Genomic DNA, 17,990 nt, shown 5'->3' with positions numbered 1-17,990 from the left:
CTTCATCTGCAGGGGGGGGGGGGGGGGGGGGGGATGGGGAGGATGGAAGAGCCAGGAGCAGGAACTGAGCTCCCGCCCCCTCTCTGCCTCCTCTCTGCCCCTCCTCACTATTTGCAATGAAAGGAGGCAGGACGGGGGCAGGGCTAAGTTCCACGAATTAGCCCTGCTTCTCCTCATTGCAAATAGTGCAGAGGGGCGGAGAGGAGGCAGAGAGGGGGCGGGAGCTCAGTTCCTGCTCCTGGCTCTTCCATCCCCCCCCCCTGCAGATGAGGACGACGTATATCGGCTCGGCGTGAAAACCGAGCCGATATACGTTCGTGTGAATGCACCCTGAGGCTGGATTCACATGAATGTATATCAGCTGGGTTTTCACGCCGAGCCGATATACGTTGTCGCTCTCTGCAGGAAGGGGGGAGCCTGGAAGAGCCAGGAGCAGTGCTCTGTGCTCCCGCCCCCTCTCTGCCTCCTCTCCACCCCTCTGCACTCTTTGCAATGGGGAGAGGTGGGATGGGGTGGGGCTAATTCGAGAAACTTATACCCGCCCCCGTCCCGCCTCCTTTCATTGCAAATAGTGCAGAGGGGCGGAGAGGAGGCAGAGAGGGGGGCGGGAGCTCAGTTCCTACGCCTGGCTCTTCCATCCTCCCCCCCTTGCAGATGAGGAGAACGTATATCGCCTGGGCGTGAAAACCGAGCCAATATACGTTCGTGTGAATGCAGCCTGACTCTGTATTTGCTCATGAAAATAGCACATATTAAACCAATAAAATTAATTGCCCGTTTCAATGAATGTGAGCATGGTGGCATGTTTTTTCGCGTGTGCAAAGAGTACAGTAACACATGCACATGCATGCACAAATACGCAATGCCCATTGCACAAATACGCTTACACTCATGCGACACAGGGCTTTAGGCTCCTTCACACGGGTGTATTTTCATGCCTTTTCGCGCACGCAACAATTGCACGTGCAATATGCAGAAAATCGTACCCATTGATTTCAATGGGTTTATTCACATGCTCTGTTTTGTGCACACCAAAGGGTCCCACAGAAGTGGGAGAGTGCAAATACGCATGCAATACGCAATGGGATGTGCGAAAAACAGCGCCAAACTGCAGGGAAAAGAACACATCTGGACGTCATTAGGCTAAATACCATTTAAATCGGGGCGTTAGTGTCCTGTGCGCAAAAAGTACAGTAACATAAGCTTAGTGCAAACACGTTGCGCTCAGGCACGTGCAATTGTGTGTAAAGCCGCCCTTATTTAAATAAATAGGAAATTTGCAGAAGTGCCTCTGCCGGGTGAGAATAAACATTTAACGTCTAAGATGTGCTCAACTGAAACGTAAGTAAGGACGCCAGGAATTCTCTAAGTTGGAAGTTATGTGTTGTGAGTCTAGCACTGTTGTATGAAAGCACCACCCACTTGCCAACCAATCAGGGTTGGTCAGTGCTATGTGTGTTGCTAGGTGTGGTTTAGCAAGTTCTTAAATCAGGAGTTCAGTTGTTCTCCTCTTCCATCTCCCTGCACAAAACTCTTCCATCTCCTTCTACAGCAACAGAGAAGGTGGGTTTCAGGTTTGCCTCTTTAGTGAATGCTTTTAACTCTTTGCCTGCTGCAAAGGAAACTAGAAGAGTAAAGAAAGATGTCTTTGGATTTTAAATATCCCTGAGACTCCAGCTTGATTCATTGTATCTACTTTATGGGTCAGACTAGTCTGTGTATACATTGTTAATATATCTAAGCTTGGGTAACAATAAGTGTGACTCTGAAGGGAGCGCCCAAACTGCTGGCTGGTTTATGTGCTGGACAAGCAAATGAAATCTGCTAGTGGAAACATTAAACAGATTTGTCTGCAGCTTGCCAAGTTTCTGTTAACTTTGTACTGATATCTGTATGCTATGTTCTGTATGAGCTTGAAAGGAAGTATAGTGTTTGTATGTGTTTTGCAAGGTATACACTTTATGTATCAAGAGGGGGGGGGGGGGGTAAAAAAAACACAGAAGGGAGGGGGTTGTTATCTGCAGCCTTTCTGTTTTTATTTTCATGATGGTTAATTACAAGTGGGGGTAAAGTTGGGGGATTGTTAAGTTACTGTACTTCAACTTTTTTTTTTTTTTTTTTTCCTTCCCTTTCTCTCACCAGTATATATGGGAGGTGGCGCAGGGTGTGCCTAAGCATTTAGTGCCTGAGGCATATACTGCGCTGACGTGCTTCGTATTCATTAGTATGGGTTAGGTTGGAGATAGTTTCCTGGTAACCTCTGATGTGAGGTTTTTTTTGTGCCAGTGTCAACAGTGGGTACAAAAAAGAATGAAGTATAAAGAAAAGGCTTGATGCGTCTCTTGTTTCCACTCCTCTGTGTGGTTTAGGAAACTGCATGTAAGATTCAAGCTCTAGTGTTCACAGGTGTATGTGTCCAATGTATTACACGGTGCTGAAAGCCCATTGACTTCTATTGGCCTATACATGCCTGCACAGCATGTTCTATTTTGGATGCTTACTATGCATCAATATAGCTTATGTAGATTTAATATATGCATGTACATTGTATTTGCGGTTTACTGTGTATTCCACATGCATGAAAAATACAAATAACGTGGGACGCTTACGCTTGTGAGGCCATTTTGACACGGCTGAGAAAATCGCATTAAACTTCTACGTTGTGAGGCGCACGGATATGAACAGCATATTTTGGAAAGGGGTCATAAACATAAGCAACTTGCCGCCCAACTGTCCCCCTCCTCCCGAAACAAATTGTGGTTCTTCCTATCGCGTTAGCCTTAGGTCGCCCTTAGACTGCCTGTGCATGGAAGATCCAATAAAATGACTTTTCTTACATGGTGCCAATCAGATGTCATCCTGATGTTCACCTGTGCTAGAGAAATAGAAGCTACATACTGATTGGCTGCCAAGTGGCATAACATGCCTTTTGGTTGGAGGGAGTATTTTTGTGGAGGCAAGGAAACTCTTGAGGTGCTCAGGATGTATATAAATATTTCTGCCTGTCTAGATAAACTATAATTGGCTTTGGTTGGCTTGCCTATAACTTGCTTTGAGCATATCTTCTATAAACTGTTAAATTATTCCATATCTAATCTCTTCCTGAGCTCACCTTGTAATCGCTAAGGATTAACAACCTACGTAACTCAACGGGAACCTGTCGGCCCTTTTATGCTGTTCTCTCTGAGGGCGATATAAAGTGGTGACACATGCTGACTTCAGTGGTATTCCGTCTGCGGGAATCCTTCTTGCATTATGTATTTTTGGGTTGTGCAGTACTTAGTTTATCTGGTGTGATCGCCGTGCCTGTAAGGTAGGAGTTGTCTATATTTATGAGCTGCAGGCTCCCTCTTGCCATCCTGCCACTGATTGGCAGCGCTCATTATGCCCAGTAATAGCAGAAAACAGTCAGAAGGGGAACCACAGCTCATGACTCACAGTATCCTACTCTTGCCTCACAGTACTCGTCCCACAGTGAAAAAGTGTAACTAGGTTTTAGACAAAAGTAACAAAAAACACAAATCCAATATTTTTGCCCTTCTGCTTTTAGGGCAGCATTAACTGGTTAACAACTTTCATATAGTTTTGGCCATGCACCAAAATTTTACCTGATCAGCAATTACTTAAAAACTAGACTTCTAGGCCTTTGTTCACATCTACACCAGAGGCTCTATTCGTAGTCTCCAGCGCAGATTTGTCATGAACTGCCAGATGAAAAAAAGTCTTGCATGTAGAACTTTCATCTGGTAAGATGCTGGACAAGGTGACAGGAGCCAAATGGACCCCATTTTAATCATAAGGGTCCACTTTTTTTTTTTTTTTCTTTTCATAAGGGAACAGGAAAAGTGACTTCCCAACACAGATGTGAACATGGCCTTATCTGAAAGTATTGCTCTCATTGGGCTGCAGTTTAATCAGCTCAAACTTTTTTTTTTCTTGGTCTTTAAATGTTATTGACCTGATCATAGTCCATAACAATAAAACTACGGACTATGATCATGGACTAAGAGCTTCCCATATTGACAAAGACATAAAGGGGAGAAAAAAACCTAAAGTACAGTATGTGGCTATACATCCCCCTTCCCCTCTTAGAGCAGCAGCAATCGGTAATCTTCCTGGTCAGAGCTGTGAAAGGGGAGCATCGGGCCCCCCAGGCTCAGCGGTCTGGGTCGTAATTGTGACCCCCTATGGCTACACCACAGCATCTTGTCCCTAGAGCCTCTTCTATCTGATAAGTACTGTATATTTTTAGCAATACCTTTTTTTGTTTTTAGAAACTGAGCTCATCATGTCTTTTATGCAAGTATTCCTTTCCGAAGCCAACTTTCTGAGTGATGGCGGACATCCCCCCTGCACTGTAAGTATAGCGAAAATGAGTGCATTGCCAAATATGTGGCATCATCTTTGCATTATAATGTTTAGTAACTCACTGGAACCAATATGTTAGTCAGTATATGAACTAGCCCACTGTAGATGCATAGAAGAACACAGGAGATTGTTCTAAACGAATCTCTGGGAAAATGATTCTAAATGGTTGTTAAACATGGAAATCTTCATAAATTCCTGCCTGCTCAAATGCCTTACACATTAGTCATCACCAGCGAGACAAGTCTGGCCGCTCCCCTGCTGCAGTCAGAGCAATCTGCTAATCATGGAGGCAATGTCTATGCTATAAGATTAGCAGCTTGGCCATAATGGTCAGCAGTAACCTGATGAACACACATTACAGGATTTGCATGATCATCTCAAATAAGAGGGTAAATATTAGTTTGGGCAAGCTGGCATTAAAGGGACTTTCCTGTCCCTAAGTGAAGGTACTAGTATCCCTTTGAAGGAAGAGGCTGCACCCCTTTAGTTTTCTTTGCACAAAGCAACTCCTAATCTGGCATTGTGCAGACAACGGAAACTTTACCCCATTCAGGTGTATGGAATAGGGTTGTAGTAACTCTCCAACATCCAGTCGGGAGTAAGGCTCTCTTCAATGGCCGTAATAGGGGACATTGTAGTGTCTGCATTACATCTGTGATACCAAGCCTTCAGTGATTCTACTCAACTGGACTTGGATCACCTTCAGCCCAGGTATTGCAGCCGTAATACTTACACTACAATGCACCTATTCTATAGCTGTTCTACATTGTAGAGAGGGGTGGGCTACTATGCATTACGAACACACTGGCCGCTTCATCCTAATATATGGTTTTACTTCTGGTAGGTTTTATGTAATTAAATAAACATGCACTGTTGACCTTTAAAATAACCGAAGTCAGTTGAGGAATAAGGTGGAGCGATTAACTATGTTAATTTTGAAAATGCTGTAGTGGCTGGAAAAAATGGTTGACTTAAAGAAAAAAAACTTTGTAAAGTAAAGGTTGGCAATTTTTGGGCATTGCTTTGTCTCCTGATCTATTAGTATATGGAAACTCTTATATGTTGGGTGGAAATACCCTTACAAAAAAAAAATTAAATGTTGCAATCAATCATGTGTTTTCAGTAGTTGGTGACTATTCAGTCTTGCATCATCCCTGACTAACTAAAGAAATAAAATGGTAATTTAACGAGGTCTATTAATGTAATCTAAAGAATGATCTTTATTTTACAGGCGGAGGAGTCTGGACCTTCTCTCAAAGCAACTTCTGGATACAATCCTGCTCCAGATGCTGCAAACCTAGAAAAAGCCATAAAAGCGAAAGGTTATATATTTCTAGTGTTGTGTATTTAAAGATCAACCTTTGTACAGCTTATTTTCTTAAGTCCTCTTTATAGGCCATCTATCTTCATTTTGGTGACACAAAGCTTCAAATTCCTGCATAGACATAGTTGGCACATTATGACTGCTAATATGCCTTCTTGCAGCAGGGCTTATTCTACAGCGCTCTATCTTAATGGCACTGCAGAATAAGCCCTGCACAAGTGCCCCACACATGAAGGAGCAGTTCCTTAAATGTCTAAGGACTGCAAAGTTCCTGCTCTAGTGGCCATGATCAGTGGAACCCCTGTTCCTGTCTGTCTAACCCCATAGATGCAATGGTCACTACTTGCCATGGCACCTAAGTGGTAAGGCCACCTGCATCTCCACAAGATCAACTATCTTTGAATGCTAATAGAATGCTTTTTTAGTTTTATACTAATAGATATAATTTCTGCAACCCAAATCTATAGACGTATTCTCCAAATCACAAGTTTAGACAGCTGGGCCCCCCATTGATCCCAAGAACAAGGGTCTGGAGAACTAAGTAATACAGCTGTGGCTGTGCATGTCTGCTACCTCTTCATTTCTGTGACCGCATGGAGTATGAGCGTATGGCAACAGTTTTATGATTTATAAATTGCACCCATATCATACAGTATTAATCCAACACACTGAACTTAATTAACTTGAGGAGGGGGTATGTGAACAAAATCATGGCACAATTTATCCCTCCTCCGCCAAAAAGAATAAAGTGATGTTGGATGTACTTCAAAATGGTGACAATGCAAACTTCCACTCATCCCACAACATGCAATCTCTCATTGGTCGATGACAAAATAATAAATTTAAAAAAAATCTGGCATTGCCATAATCCTACATAATCGTATAAACCCAGAGAATAAAGTCGCCATATACTGAATAATAAATGCTGTAAAAACAAAACACAATAAGCCAATAATGTAACTGTTGAGTTACTCCACCACTAAAATGTAATAGTTATACAATACATTAGATGTACCCAATTTGGTGACATTGAAAAATACAACTCGTCCTCGTACAGTTGTGTCAATGGATAGATTAAGAGAAAATTATGGCTCTTGGAATATAAAGATGGGGGGGGGGGGGCTTGGCAACTTAAATTGTAAAATTCTTACTACCTGTAGTCACTCCTAGGGGGAGCTTACTAAATATATTTTCACTGAATTAAGTGTTCCAACCACCATAGAGATGTACTAAAAAAATTAGTACGAAGTTTGGATCTAGTTATATTAAAAAGGTGTTCAAGGGTAGACAAGTGTTCAAGGGTAGACATGAACGTTAAAATGGATGCAACCTCTGAGAAACCAGTCGAAGAATGTATCCAGGACTTGAACTGAGTGGTCTCATAATTTAGATAAAAATGTCTGCCAGTCATATATCTCTTATGACCTTGTATCAAAGTCCATTTGACTGTTGTGTGTGCGCATATTTATACAATGTTGGATGTATTCTTGCAGGGGTTGATGAAGGCACCATCATTGATATCTTGACTAAAAGAACCAGCAGTGAACGTCAGCAAATTAAAGCTGCTTATCAGCAACAAACGGGCAAGGTTGGTATAACCGGTTTCCTGAGGAAGTCAATGTTATGTCTTCATACTGAGAAACTGTTTTACTAATGGTTTACATTTTCTATAAAGTTTGTGTTCTTCAACACTTGCTCTTATTTTGCTACATTTTTGCTTCTAGTCTTTAGATGATGCACTTAAAAAAGCCCTCTCAAGCCACCTGGAAGAGGTTGTTTTGGGACTAATGAAAACTCCTGCCCAATTTGATGCCCATTGTCTGAAGACTGCTGTCAAGGTAATATTGCCAAATTGTTATTTTAATTTTTTTAAACCAATTCTATATGCCTATTTACTTTAACATACAGGAGATGTAATTAAGGTCTGCAGTTAAAAAATACAACAATATCAACACTTGGCAAGCTGTGTCCAGCCGAAGGCACCCTAATTTATTCTCAAGATTGGAGGCAGTCCAACTGCCATATCATAGTAATATGCCACAAAATTCTGAGATGGAGAAAATTGCCCCTTATAGCAAGGCTAATCATTGGTAAACTTAAATGAATATGAGGATATTACATTATTGGCTATTATACTTCTAGTACCACAATTGTTCCACTTATGTGCAAGTTTAGAGGGCTGAGAGGTTAATCAAATTCTTCACCCACCACTCTTCGTGGCCCCATCAGTAGAATACAGGCATAATTTAAGTGAACAGACCTGGCCTGCTGCGTTCACCAGATTATCTGCAGCATTCCCTAGAAGGTATTGGGGGAATGCCTCAATATCTGCCCTCCATCTGCATAGCTCCTGCTCTTAAAGTATCTAGGAAATATGAGTTATGGTCCTTTTAACACGGCACGAGCCAAAAGGCACCCGATACCCAACAGCTCATACCAGTGATGCTTGCTGCTGTGGTGTTACACAGGAGAGTATCGTTGGCATAGCTCAGAGCGCTGGCAGAATGAAGGTGGCGCGGCTGGGGAACGTTCTTCTCCAACCCCACCCCGCCTTACATTCACCGTAAGCAGACAGTCTTATTGTTTTTGAAGACTGGATAAGCTTGTGGTTATTCCCTAATAAATACTTTAACTCTTCTAACCTGTTCTAATAAAATATTACATGCGCAGTAAAACTTGCTTTGCAATCTCTTCAATCCCCTAAACCAGTGTATAATGCTGTATTATGTAGTGTGCTTATGTTTCCAAAGATGTTCTTGTAGATTTAGCACAACCTATAAAACCAAGTTTTAAAACTGTGGGATAGTATGAAAAATAGGGTGTGACTCAAATGGGCAATGCCGCTATTGGGAAGCTTTAGGCAGTCCTGTACCTAAGCAAGACCAATAGCATAGCCTGGTAACAAGGAGAAGTCCTCTCCGGGTACCACCTATGTGTCTGGAGCACAGAAGAATGGCACATATGCAGTGAAGTATGGTACCTGGTTTAATTCCATACACAGATGTGGCCGAGAACAGTACACCCCAATGGCTGCATGTTCACGGGTGTGAATCCACCAGTGATAAGACACCGGCGGATCACGCTGTGTGTAGCTTTCCATAGCGTTGCTATGGAAAATGCAGTCGCAGCGTCCGCGAGCGGAGAATTGCAGCGGTTCTCCACTCACGGAATCTAAATTGCTGCATGCTGCGATTTGCCACGGTTTTCCGCGGTGTGCCTATCTGTCAGATACGCTCACCACTGAGACAATTCAGCTCTCCCACCTCGTCCCCTGCAGCCACAATGGCCGGGGACTGGTTACTCTACCTGCGCATGTTCCATTCCGTTATACTCCCAGTGCATTGGAGGTAGCTGGGGATGACATGACGCAGCATGGAGGATAAGTCTGGAGGGCCTGTTTAGGGACAGGACTGACTGAAGGACCCTTCCCGAGAGGAGACAAATCTGTGTTGCACCTAACTGGTAACTTGTACAGTTCTAAAGCTTAATTTTATAGATTGTGCTGTGACTGCAGTATATAGGGGCATTTTTTTGGAAATAGAGACACGTTATGAAATATGGCATGCTGTTGGTTTGGAGGACTGAAAAGACCTGATAAATTCCCTGTAATGCAATGTGCATTAAGAAGCAGCACTTCAAATTTACTGGAGAGTTTTTACTATTTTTCAGGGACTTGGAACCGATGAAAATACCTTGATTGAAATTCTAGTATCCCGGGATAACCATGAACTCAGAGAAATCAATAAAGTTTACAAAGAAGGTATGGCAGATTATTCACTTTTTTAATTTTTCATCTGACATGTTAAAAAAAAAAAAAAGATTTGATACTTATGGCGTCATGTTCATGGGCGGATTATTGCTGTGGAATCCAGAGCGGATGTCTGCTTCCAGATTCCACAGCAATACCCCTTAATAGCATGCTATGGAAAAAATGATTCTTCATGCACACAAGTGGAAACCAACTGCGGTTTCCGCTCGCAAATGAAAAATCACAATGCTTCATTTTACTGTGGTACCTGCACTGACTGCTTCTATTGAAGTCAGTGGAAGCCATCTGACCCGCAAGCCAACCGCAATTGATATTGCGGACAGGCCGCGGATTCCACGGGACAAGCAAGAGTTTACAAAAAAAAAATCTGTACTGCGCATGTCCAAGTCATGCGGACCATCCGCAGTGCAGAGAAGCTGGAAGAAGAGAGGTTTGGGCGTACGCTGCCTGGTTCCGTGCGTGATTCCCCACGCAGAATCTGTGCGTTGGGCCTTAGATTAATTTTCAGTGTAAAATTTATTTTGGTGTTTAAAATTTCTCTCCCATTAAGAGGCCCAAGTTCAGACTTGCTGCAAAATTTCCACACTGAAAATCTCCAGTATTTACAGATGTTGGAGACGTTTAAAAGCTCATCCACTTTGTGCAAGAAAAAAAAATCCACACATGAACTTCTCTGGGTTTTAAGTCCCCAGCTTGTCTGTTTATGCTGTAGACTTTCAGTATGGATTTCACTCTTTGTGAAATCTGCAGCAAATCTGTAGTGGACTTCTTCAGATCTATATTGTGTGAACACACCCTTAGGATCTGTTTTTACTGCTGTCATTGTTTTATGGGGGGCGGGTGTTATACCCCTGCCTAATAGATTTGGCCATTTCTTTTTCCCCTTTTTTTTTAATTTATTTTTTTATTTTGTAGCATTGTTTTGCCTCCTGTCTAGTTTTATGTAATTCTCTCAGCCATACTTCGTTTCCTTAAACCTCTTATAGGCAGTCTTTTTTTTTTTTTTTTTTTTTTTTTTTACTATTTTACAAACCTCTCTAGTGAACCATAGTTTCTTTTTTTTGTCTTGTGTTTGGGTGCCATAAAGTTTAGAATACTTTGATTGTAGTACAGGATTGCTCAATCTCATATCAAACCATAAACCCTGGCAGTCACTGGTACCCAAAGCCTCTTCCACCTTAACCTCAGACACCAGATTCCCATTATTAAATGCTAAATCTGGAATGTAGCCACTTCTGGTTCATGACTTGCCATGTAGGATATCTGACCCCCTCCCCTTCTCTTCCCTATTAATTGGTGTTGGATCCTAAACGTGTTAATAAATTATATATGCAATGAAATTTTGTTCTGACAGCCTGTGTAATCTTTTTCAACCCCCTAAACCACCAGCCTACTGTATTACATGATGGGATTAGGTTTCCAGAGATCTCGCTGTAGATGTAGCAGAACCTACAAAGCTTTACGTTAGGGGGTTGAGGGAGAATGATGCCGCACCACCCACTCGCCAGTGGAGCGGAGCGCGGCTCCTGTTACACTAAACTTCGCTCTGACTTTTCAATATGGATGGGGGATAAATTTTCTAGTTTGATTTCTGGGATAACTGTATAATGTGTAAACCAAATCATAGATACTTCATAAGTGCTTTAGTGTAGATCCTAAGGACTGATGCCAAATTATTACAGCACACAACTGTTTTGTAAGGGGTAAGAATCTTATGGTAATCTACTAAAGCTAATCCTAATGTAGACACTCTATAATGTATGTCCTTCTCTAATTTTAGAGTTTAAGAAGGAACTTGCAAAGGATGTGGCCTCTGATACATCCGGAGATTTCCAGAAAGCTCTTCTTGCACTGATCAAGGTAGTTCTATATTGAAATGAGTGTGTTAGTGATTGTCTTGTAGGTAATAAAACAGGATAACTTGGCCAGATATAGGAATGGGGTTTCAGAGTGCAACAACCAACTGTATGGGCCATGCATGAGGAATATGAGTTAGTCCGCACACCGAAGTAAATACTGATGCTTTTTACCTGTAGGGAGAACGCAGTGAAAGCACAGCTGTAAATGAAGAGCAAATTGACAATGATGCAAGGGTAAGGGCTTGACAAAATTATTTTTAACTTATTTTTTTTTTTTTTTAAAGCTTATTAATGATCTCTAATGCTTCAACCATAGGCATTATATGAAGCGGGAGAAAAACGAAAAGGAACAGATGTGTCTGTGTTCATAAGCCTTCTAACTTCAAGGAGCATTCACCATCTCCGTCAAGGTAAAGCCTCACGCCTAAACTTAAAAAAAAAATAAATGAAACTGTTATATAACCCCCTAATGTATATTTCATAGACATATACTGTATTAACCTGCATACATTTTTTTCTTTAGTCTTCACAAGGTATTGCAGATATAGCAAAAACGATATGGCTAAGGCCCTTGATCTGGAGTTAAAAGGAGACATTGAAAACTGTCTGATCTCACTTGGTGAGTAGCGTGTTTACAGTATACAGAGGTTGCCTGACTGTAGGAGTTCACAAAGTTTACTTTTAATAAACTGACACCCATATAATTCTATATAGACTATATACTAATCAGACATGGTTGGAACTTAGACTGGCCATATACAAGAGATGACTGTCACCCAAACAATGACTTCTCAGTAGTAAAGCTATAGGGGGTATATGGTTGACATTTGGGTCTGGACTTTGATACTGCCAAAGCCTAAAGGCTTCTCTGGCACGTAAGAAACCAGTGTTCTAAATTAGACATGACTGGTGCAGCGACTCGGTAAGTTAGATGTCTTGTTGCCTTGGGGTCAAGAGCTTGGATATTCCTCTATTCTCACAAACATGAAAAATTTGGCCCAGTGAGGATGCTTGTTTCAAAGTGCAGCAGGGAATAATCTGTTACTGAAAACCACTGGTGGTGGCTTATGTCCTGTTTCGAGAGAATGAGATGTTGTAATCAAAGGTACTTCTCCTACAATCTGGGGTTAGATGACTGAAAAACCAATAAATACTGGCTTGATGACTGAATCCACTTTTAAGCTAATGTGTCAGCCACAGGGGATCCACGTTGCTTGGTCGTCCTCCATCATTTTCTCCTACAAATATGGCCTATGTGGCCAAACCCTTGAAAAGGAATTTAAGGGCGGTGACACCACTATATTTCAGCCATATTTTGCATCTGTAATATGGAGCTATGTCCTTACCTAAACACTGGTCTCCTGACCTGAACTCTGAGCATCATGGGAAGCTATGATGTTCATGTCATGCTAGGACATTACTCCATATTATGGATGCAAAAATGCAGCTTAAATGTGGAATCGCTGGCCTAAAAGATGGTCAAATAGGCTAGCTGCTTTAAGGGTGTAATCTGTCACGTACAAATTCGCCCCAATCTGCATGTCTTGCGCTTTGCAATGCCCTGCAATGTTACTGCAGGTAAAGCTCCAATTCAAGTGCGGTGTGTACGGAGCTCTGAGGTCCCAGGTAGTAGACCCCTGTTCAACTATTGACAACCTATTCCGGGGATGGGTCAACAGTTCAGAGCTGAAAGACCCCCTTTAATTGTAGAGTAGTATCCACTGGTGTAACTATAGGGGATGCGGTTGCACCCGGGCCCAGGAGCCTTAGGGAGCCCATAAGGCCTCTCTTCCTTTTTAAGGAGCCCAGTACTATGAATAAAGCATTATAGTTGGGGGCCCTGTTACAGGTTTTCTATTAGGGCCCAGAAGCTTCAAGTTGCGCCTCTGCGTTAAGGGATTAAGAAGTTGGGGATGGGGGGGGGGGGGGGGGGGGTTAGATACTTTGAGGTGCAGCTACTGAACTAGAGCAGGTTGTACCTGAACTATCTGATATGCCACATCTATAGTGCAGTGAAACTAGCAGTAAACTTTTTTTTTGTGTAAATCTGTAATGCCTTAAGGACACGTTCCCATATGGTGCTACAGAAATCCGCGACATTTATAGCAAAAGGAACGCTTAACAAATCTTATCCGCGTGGTGCTGAAAACCTGTGTGGAATTGATGTAAGGTGCAGATTTTAACTCTGGAGCATGTCATCTGGTTACTGAAGACGCTTACCATGGATTTCATACTTTGCCACGCAAAAGATGAAATCTGGTGCAAATCTTCAGCATTCTCACACTGCTGTGGTCTTTGTGCTGCTGGTTTTCAGCTGTGGAAGTGTTTTTCAGCAGATTGACACAGAACATTCCCTTAGAGCAGCGTTGTCAAATTAGTTATGGCGTATTGCATTGATAAGTGTGGTCCTTTACAGGGTCTATAGCAAATGTTTTTTCTTTTGCAGTAAAATGTATAATAAGCAAACCAGCTTATTTTGCTGAGAAATTCTTTCTGGCAATGAAGGTATGTTTTTTGTTTTGTTTGTCTTGAAGAAGTTTTTTGTTTTTTTCCTACAAATATTTTTACATGTACCCAAGTGTATTGGATTAGTTCTAAAACTTGTACTAGCGTTCTTTAACCCCTCTGCACTGCAGGATTTACATATGTCACAGGGAGGGGGTTGAGGCAAAATGCCATATAGTTATAGAATATGGATGGTGCTCCAGTATAGCCCCCACCATCCACAGCAGTAGCTGGCTGTAACTAACAATGTCCTTCTACTGCAACAGTGGGGGATCAGTGTGAATGCCAATGCTGACTGTTAAGCCCGTACATGCCACAATCCATCTTGATTGTAGCATGTAGAAGGTTCACTGAGGGAGGACACTCCGTCTGTGGCGATGTCTGTCAACTCCATGTAATCAAGGGAACCGATGGTTGCCTTGGCAAGTGTAAGCCAGTCAATGGCGTCTGGGTCGCCATGGCCTATGATTGCTTGAAATGCAATTGTACGCCACAGAAGTATTGAAGTGTATTATATGAGCAACTGGAGATCATAAGTTAAAAAAAAAAAAAAAACTCCTCCCCTACCCCCTCAAAAAAATCCTGTAAAACCCCTTGTTGTGCACTTTCCACTCTGTTTAAAAACAGTGAATAAAAATACATATTTGGTATTTCTGTAGCCATAACAACCCATACAATAAATTGAACAATGACTCATACAATTGAGTGCACTTTATCTTGCATACTCTCCCAAACTGAGCCAAAATGTACAATTTTTGTTTTGCAAAAACCTAATTAGTGATTTAAGAAAGTCATATATATCACAAAATAGTACAAATAAAAGTTGCCCTTGCATAGAAAGCCCTCATATGGCTATTAACAGAAAAATAAATAGGTATAAGTTTTTAAAAGTAAAGGGGAAAATTCCCCCCCAAATTGCATCCTCTGGTCCAAAATGGACCATGTCCTTAAGAGGCAAAAGGGATATTCCTAGCTCAGGAATTCTAACTTCAATGTGTCTGAAATGACAAAAACAATGCACTAACCCATAAGTTTAATTTCTAAATTGCTCCATTCTCCAGGTATGGGCCCCTGCACACGAGTGGAAATTCCGCCGCGGAATTTCCGTCCCTGGAAGCTGTCATAGGATTGCGTTAACAAACGCAATCCTATGCAGACGGGCACGCGAAATCTCACACGGCAAACAAATCGCGGCATGCTCTATTTCGAGCCCCGCACAGAAACTTCACTAGCCGGCCCTGCGCTGCCAAGCAGCCGGCTCATGAAAGAGCCGGGGCCGTGGGAGAGGTGAGTGCCCGCGCTGCTCTCTGCAGGCACTCGGGTCTGGTCCTGCTGCGAGAATTCTCACAGCCGGATCCGACCCGGCCGTCTGCAGGCAGCCTATAGCAGATATTTCTCTGCTCTCTGGTTGTTTATTACACATTGCCAGGGAAACGGACCACATCATCTTCTATGCTCTTGGTGATGGGGAAACTCCTTGTTTCTTCCCGCTCATGTCTGAAGAAAATAAAATCTTATAAGCTTCTCTGCACATGACATTTAGAGATCTGCTGCCCATATCTATTCTTCTTTTGATAGAATGGATCTCCTGAATGCAGTGATCCAGTTCACATGAATTGTGAAAATTACTTGAGATTTTAACTAAAATCAATGGTTTGCTCTTCGTAGAAAAGTTCTGTTAGTGATGGAAATGCTACTTTACACAATTGCCTGCTTTTTTTTCTGTTCTGGTTTATTTTAAGCCTTGAAATGCCTGTTTTTCCCCATAGGGCTCAGGAACCAAACATAAGGATCTAATTAGGCTGCTGGTTTCTCGCTGTGAAATTGACCTAAAAGAAATCAAAACCCATTATAAGAGACTTTATGGCAAATCCCTGCGCCAAGCTATCATGGTATGTAAACTGTATATTAACCTAAAAATATAATAAAATGCCTGGCTATGGGCCAGTACAGTATAGTAATAGTTTGATGACTTTCCATCACACTTCTGTTCTAGCCCATGATGTTCTTTTGTGTAAGAGGGACCTATTAGATCCCCTCCGATGCCACTACAATTCGGGACCTTCTATAACTATGATGCAAAGTACCAGTAGAAGTAATTTCCAGTTACTCTGTGATAAGATTTATGCAGCTTCCACTATGGGGAGCTTAAGTAATGGCTCGGTCACAGGTTGGCCTGCTGGCATTAGACCCCAACTCCTTCCCTCTGCCTCCAGTGCTCAGACAATCCTGTATGGAGTGCAAGACATGGGAGGAGTTGAGCTCTGAAGTGGCCAGGTGATGTGGAAAGAAGTTTAATGCGACAGCACTGATGACCAGTGACACTATTGTTCTAAGGGGGTGCCATTACTATAAGGGTCTACTTGTGGATCACTAGTACTATAGGGGGCTGCTCATCTAGCGTTGTACTAGAATATATTCCATTGGGTGTGTGGAAAGGAGGAGGCGTGGGGGTGAAGGAAGTTGTGTGAGCAGCCCAGAGCTTATGCTTCATTTAATCCACCATTGACTGCAGCTACAAGTAACAGTTAAAACTGGTATCAGCCCCTTCTCACCATGGATCCCACAGCAGTCACATTCCTTACCTGTATTTACTATACTACATGGAATTTGTAACTGGATCAAAGTTACTTATATTTAAGGCTCCTCATATAAGAAAAAAAATTATTTTGTATACCACCAACTTATTCCGCAGTGCTTTCAAGTAATATATTCCCCCCCCCCCCCTCAAACTGGGTACTTGTTTTATCAACCTCGATGGATGGAAGGCTGAGTCAACCTTGAGTCCGCTACCTGAATCGCGTGGGCATGAACTTACAACATTCAGGTCGTGAGTGAGAGCTTAGGACTGTATTTCCGCTGCCTTAAACTTTGGGCCACACGAAGCTCTTATCTTCTAGTACCAGCAGTGCCATCTATGCTGTATTGTTTGCCTAATACATGCTCTTTCTCTCTATAGGAGGAAAAGCTGAAAGGAGATTACGAGACAATTGTTTTGGCATTGTGTGGACCTGACAACTAAATTCCCCAAGTTTATCTTCAAGAGGTCACTATGCATTTCTTCTGTCATCTAAAGTGTCTATTTGCAGGAGAAGTGTTGAAATGGTCCTCCTGTAAACTCCATTGTATAATAACTATAACACCGATCTTCTCAAATTCCTCTAAAAAGACTAACAACTTTGTATCGAACAAGAAATGAAAAGATTTGATGCTCATAAACTGCGTCTGTGTCTTCTTAAATTCTGATGAATATGTGTAAAATGAAAGGTACAAAACTGAATGTGTGTCACCGACTATTAAAGTCTCTTGACCTGGGGTCTGCCCCCCTTGGGGTGAAGTTGAGATCTTGTGTAGTAATCCCAAAACTACTTATGATTGACTGTAGCAAAACTTGTTCTACCTGGTGGCCACCATTTGGAAGATACTTGCTAGGGCTCATGTCTCTAACTAGAGATGAGCAAATGTACTCGGCCACGCCCCTTTTTCACTCAAGCGCCGCGATTATCGAGTACTTCATTACTCGGGTGAAAAGATTCGGGGGGTGCCGTGGGTGAGCGGGGGGTTGCAGAGGGGAGTGTGGGGGGGGGAGAGTTAGAGAGAGAGCTCCCCCTGTTCCCCACTGCTACCCCCCCCTCCCTGCTCCACCACACCATTCCCTGCTCCCCAACGCCCCCCGAATCTTTGCACCCGAGTAGCCAGGTACTCGAAAATAGCAATGCTCGCTTGAGTAATTACTCGAAACGAGTACGTTCGCTTATCTCTAAGGTCTCCTTCACACGGGCGACAAAGTTGCGCGATTTTGTAGCATTGCTATGATGCTACAAATCGCATGTATGAGAAGCCCATGGTTTCCTATGGGTTCCTTCACACATGAGATGTTTTGTAGCATGCTACAAAACGACACACAAACCTCGCAGGTCCGGCGATATGCCCGCGACACGCTAGGTTTTGTAGCCCATGTTTCTCTATGGAGCCTTCCTCTCTGTTGCATCGCATGAAAACGCAGTTTGCATGCGATGCGATGCAACTTTGACAATAGCAGATTCTACAAAGTCACATGATTTTGTAGCGTCACATGCGACTTTGTAGCGCTACAAAATCGCAGTGATATCATACGGTGCAGCGATGCGATTTTCTCGCACCGATGCGGTATCGCCCGTGTGAA

The 17,990-nt window shown here is 42.5% G+C and overlaps 1 protein-coding gene across 1 annotated transcript; it reads left to right on the top strand.

Moving 5' to 3' along the window:
• The first annotated feature begins 1,427 nt into the window (after positions 1 to 1,427).
• On the top strand, positions 1,428 to 17,044 carry LOC136628346 (annexin A1-like). Its single transcript, XM_066604166.1, has 13 exons — positions 1,428 to 1,563; positions 4,275 to 4,357; positions 5,600 to 5,690; positions 7,186 to 7,280; positions 7,417 to 7,530; positions 9,362 to 9,452; positions 11,242 to 11,321; positions 11,498 to 11,554; positions 11,637 to 11,730; positions 11,844 to 11,939; positions 13,767 to 13,825; positions 15,595 to 15,717; positions 16,785 to 17,044. The coding sequence occupies exons 2-13, from the start codon at positions 4,289 to 4,291 to the stop codon at positions 16,845 to 16,847; spliced, it is 1,032 nt and encodes a 343-aa protein (XP_066460263.1). The 5' UTR covers positions 1,428 to 1,563; positions 4,275 to 4,288; the 3' UTR covers positions 16,848 to 17,044.
• The last annotated feature ends 946 nt before the right edge of the window (positions 17,045 to 17,990 follow it).

Source organism: Eleutherodactylus coqui, chromosome 5, assembly GCF_035609145.1.
Source record: "Eleutherodactylus coqui strain aEleCoq1 chromosome 5, aEleCoq1.hap1, whole genome shotgun sequence".
NCBI lineage: Eukaryota > Metazoa > Chordata > Amphibia > Anura > Eleutherodactylidae > Eleutherodactylus > Eleutherodactylus coqui.
Note: the sequence above shows the minus strand (reverse complement) of the source record. Positions and strands in the feature narration are given on the sequence as shown.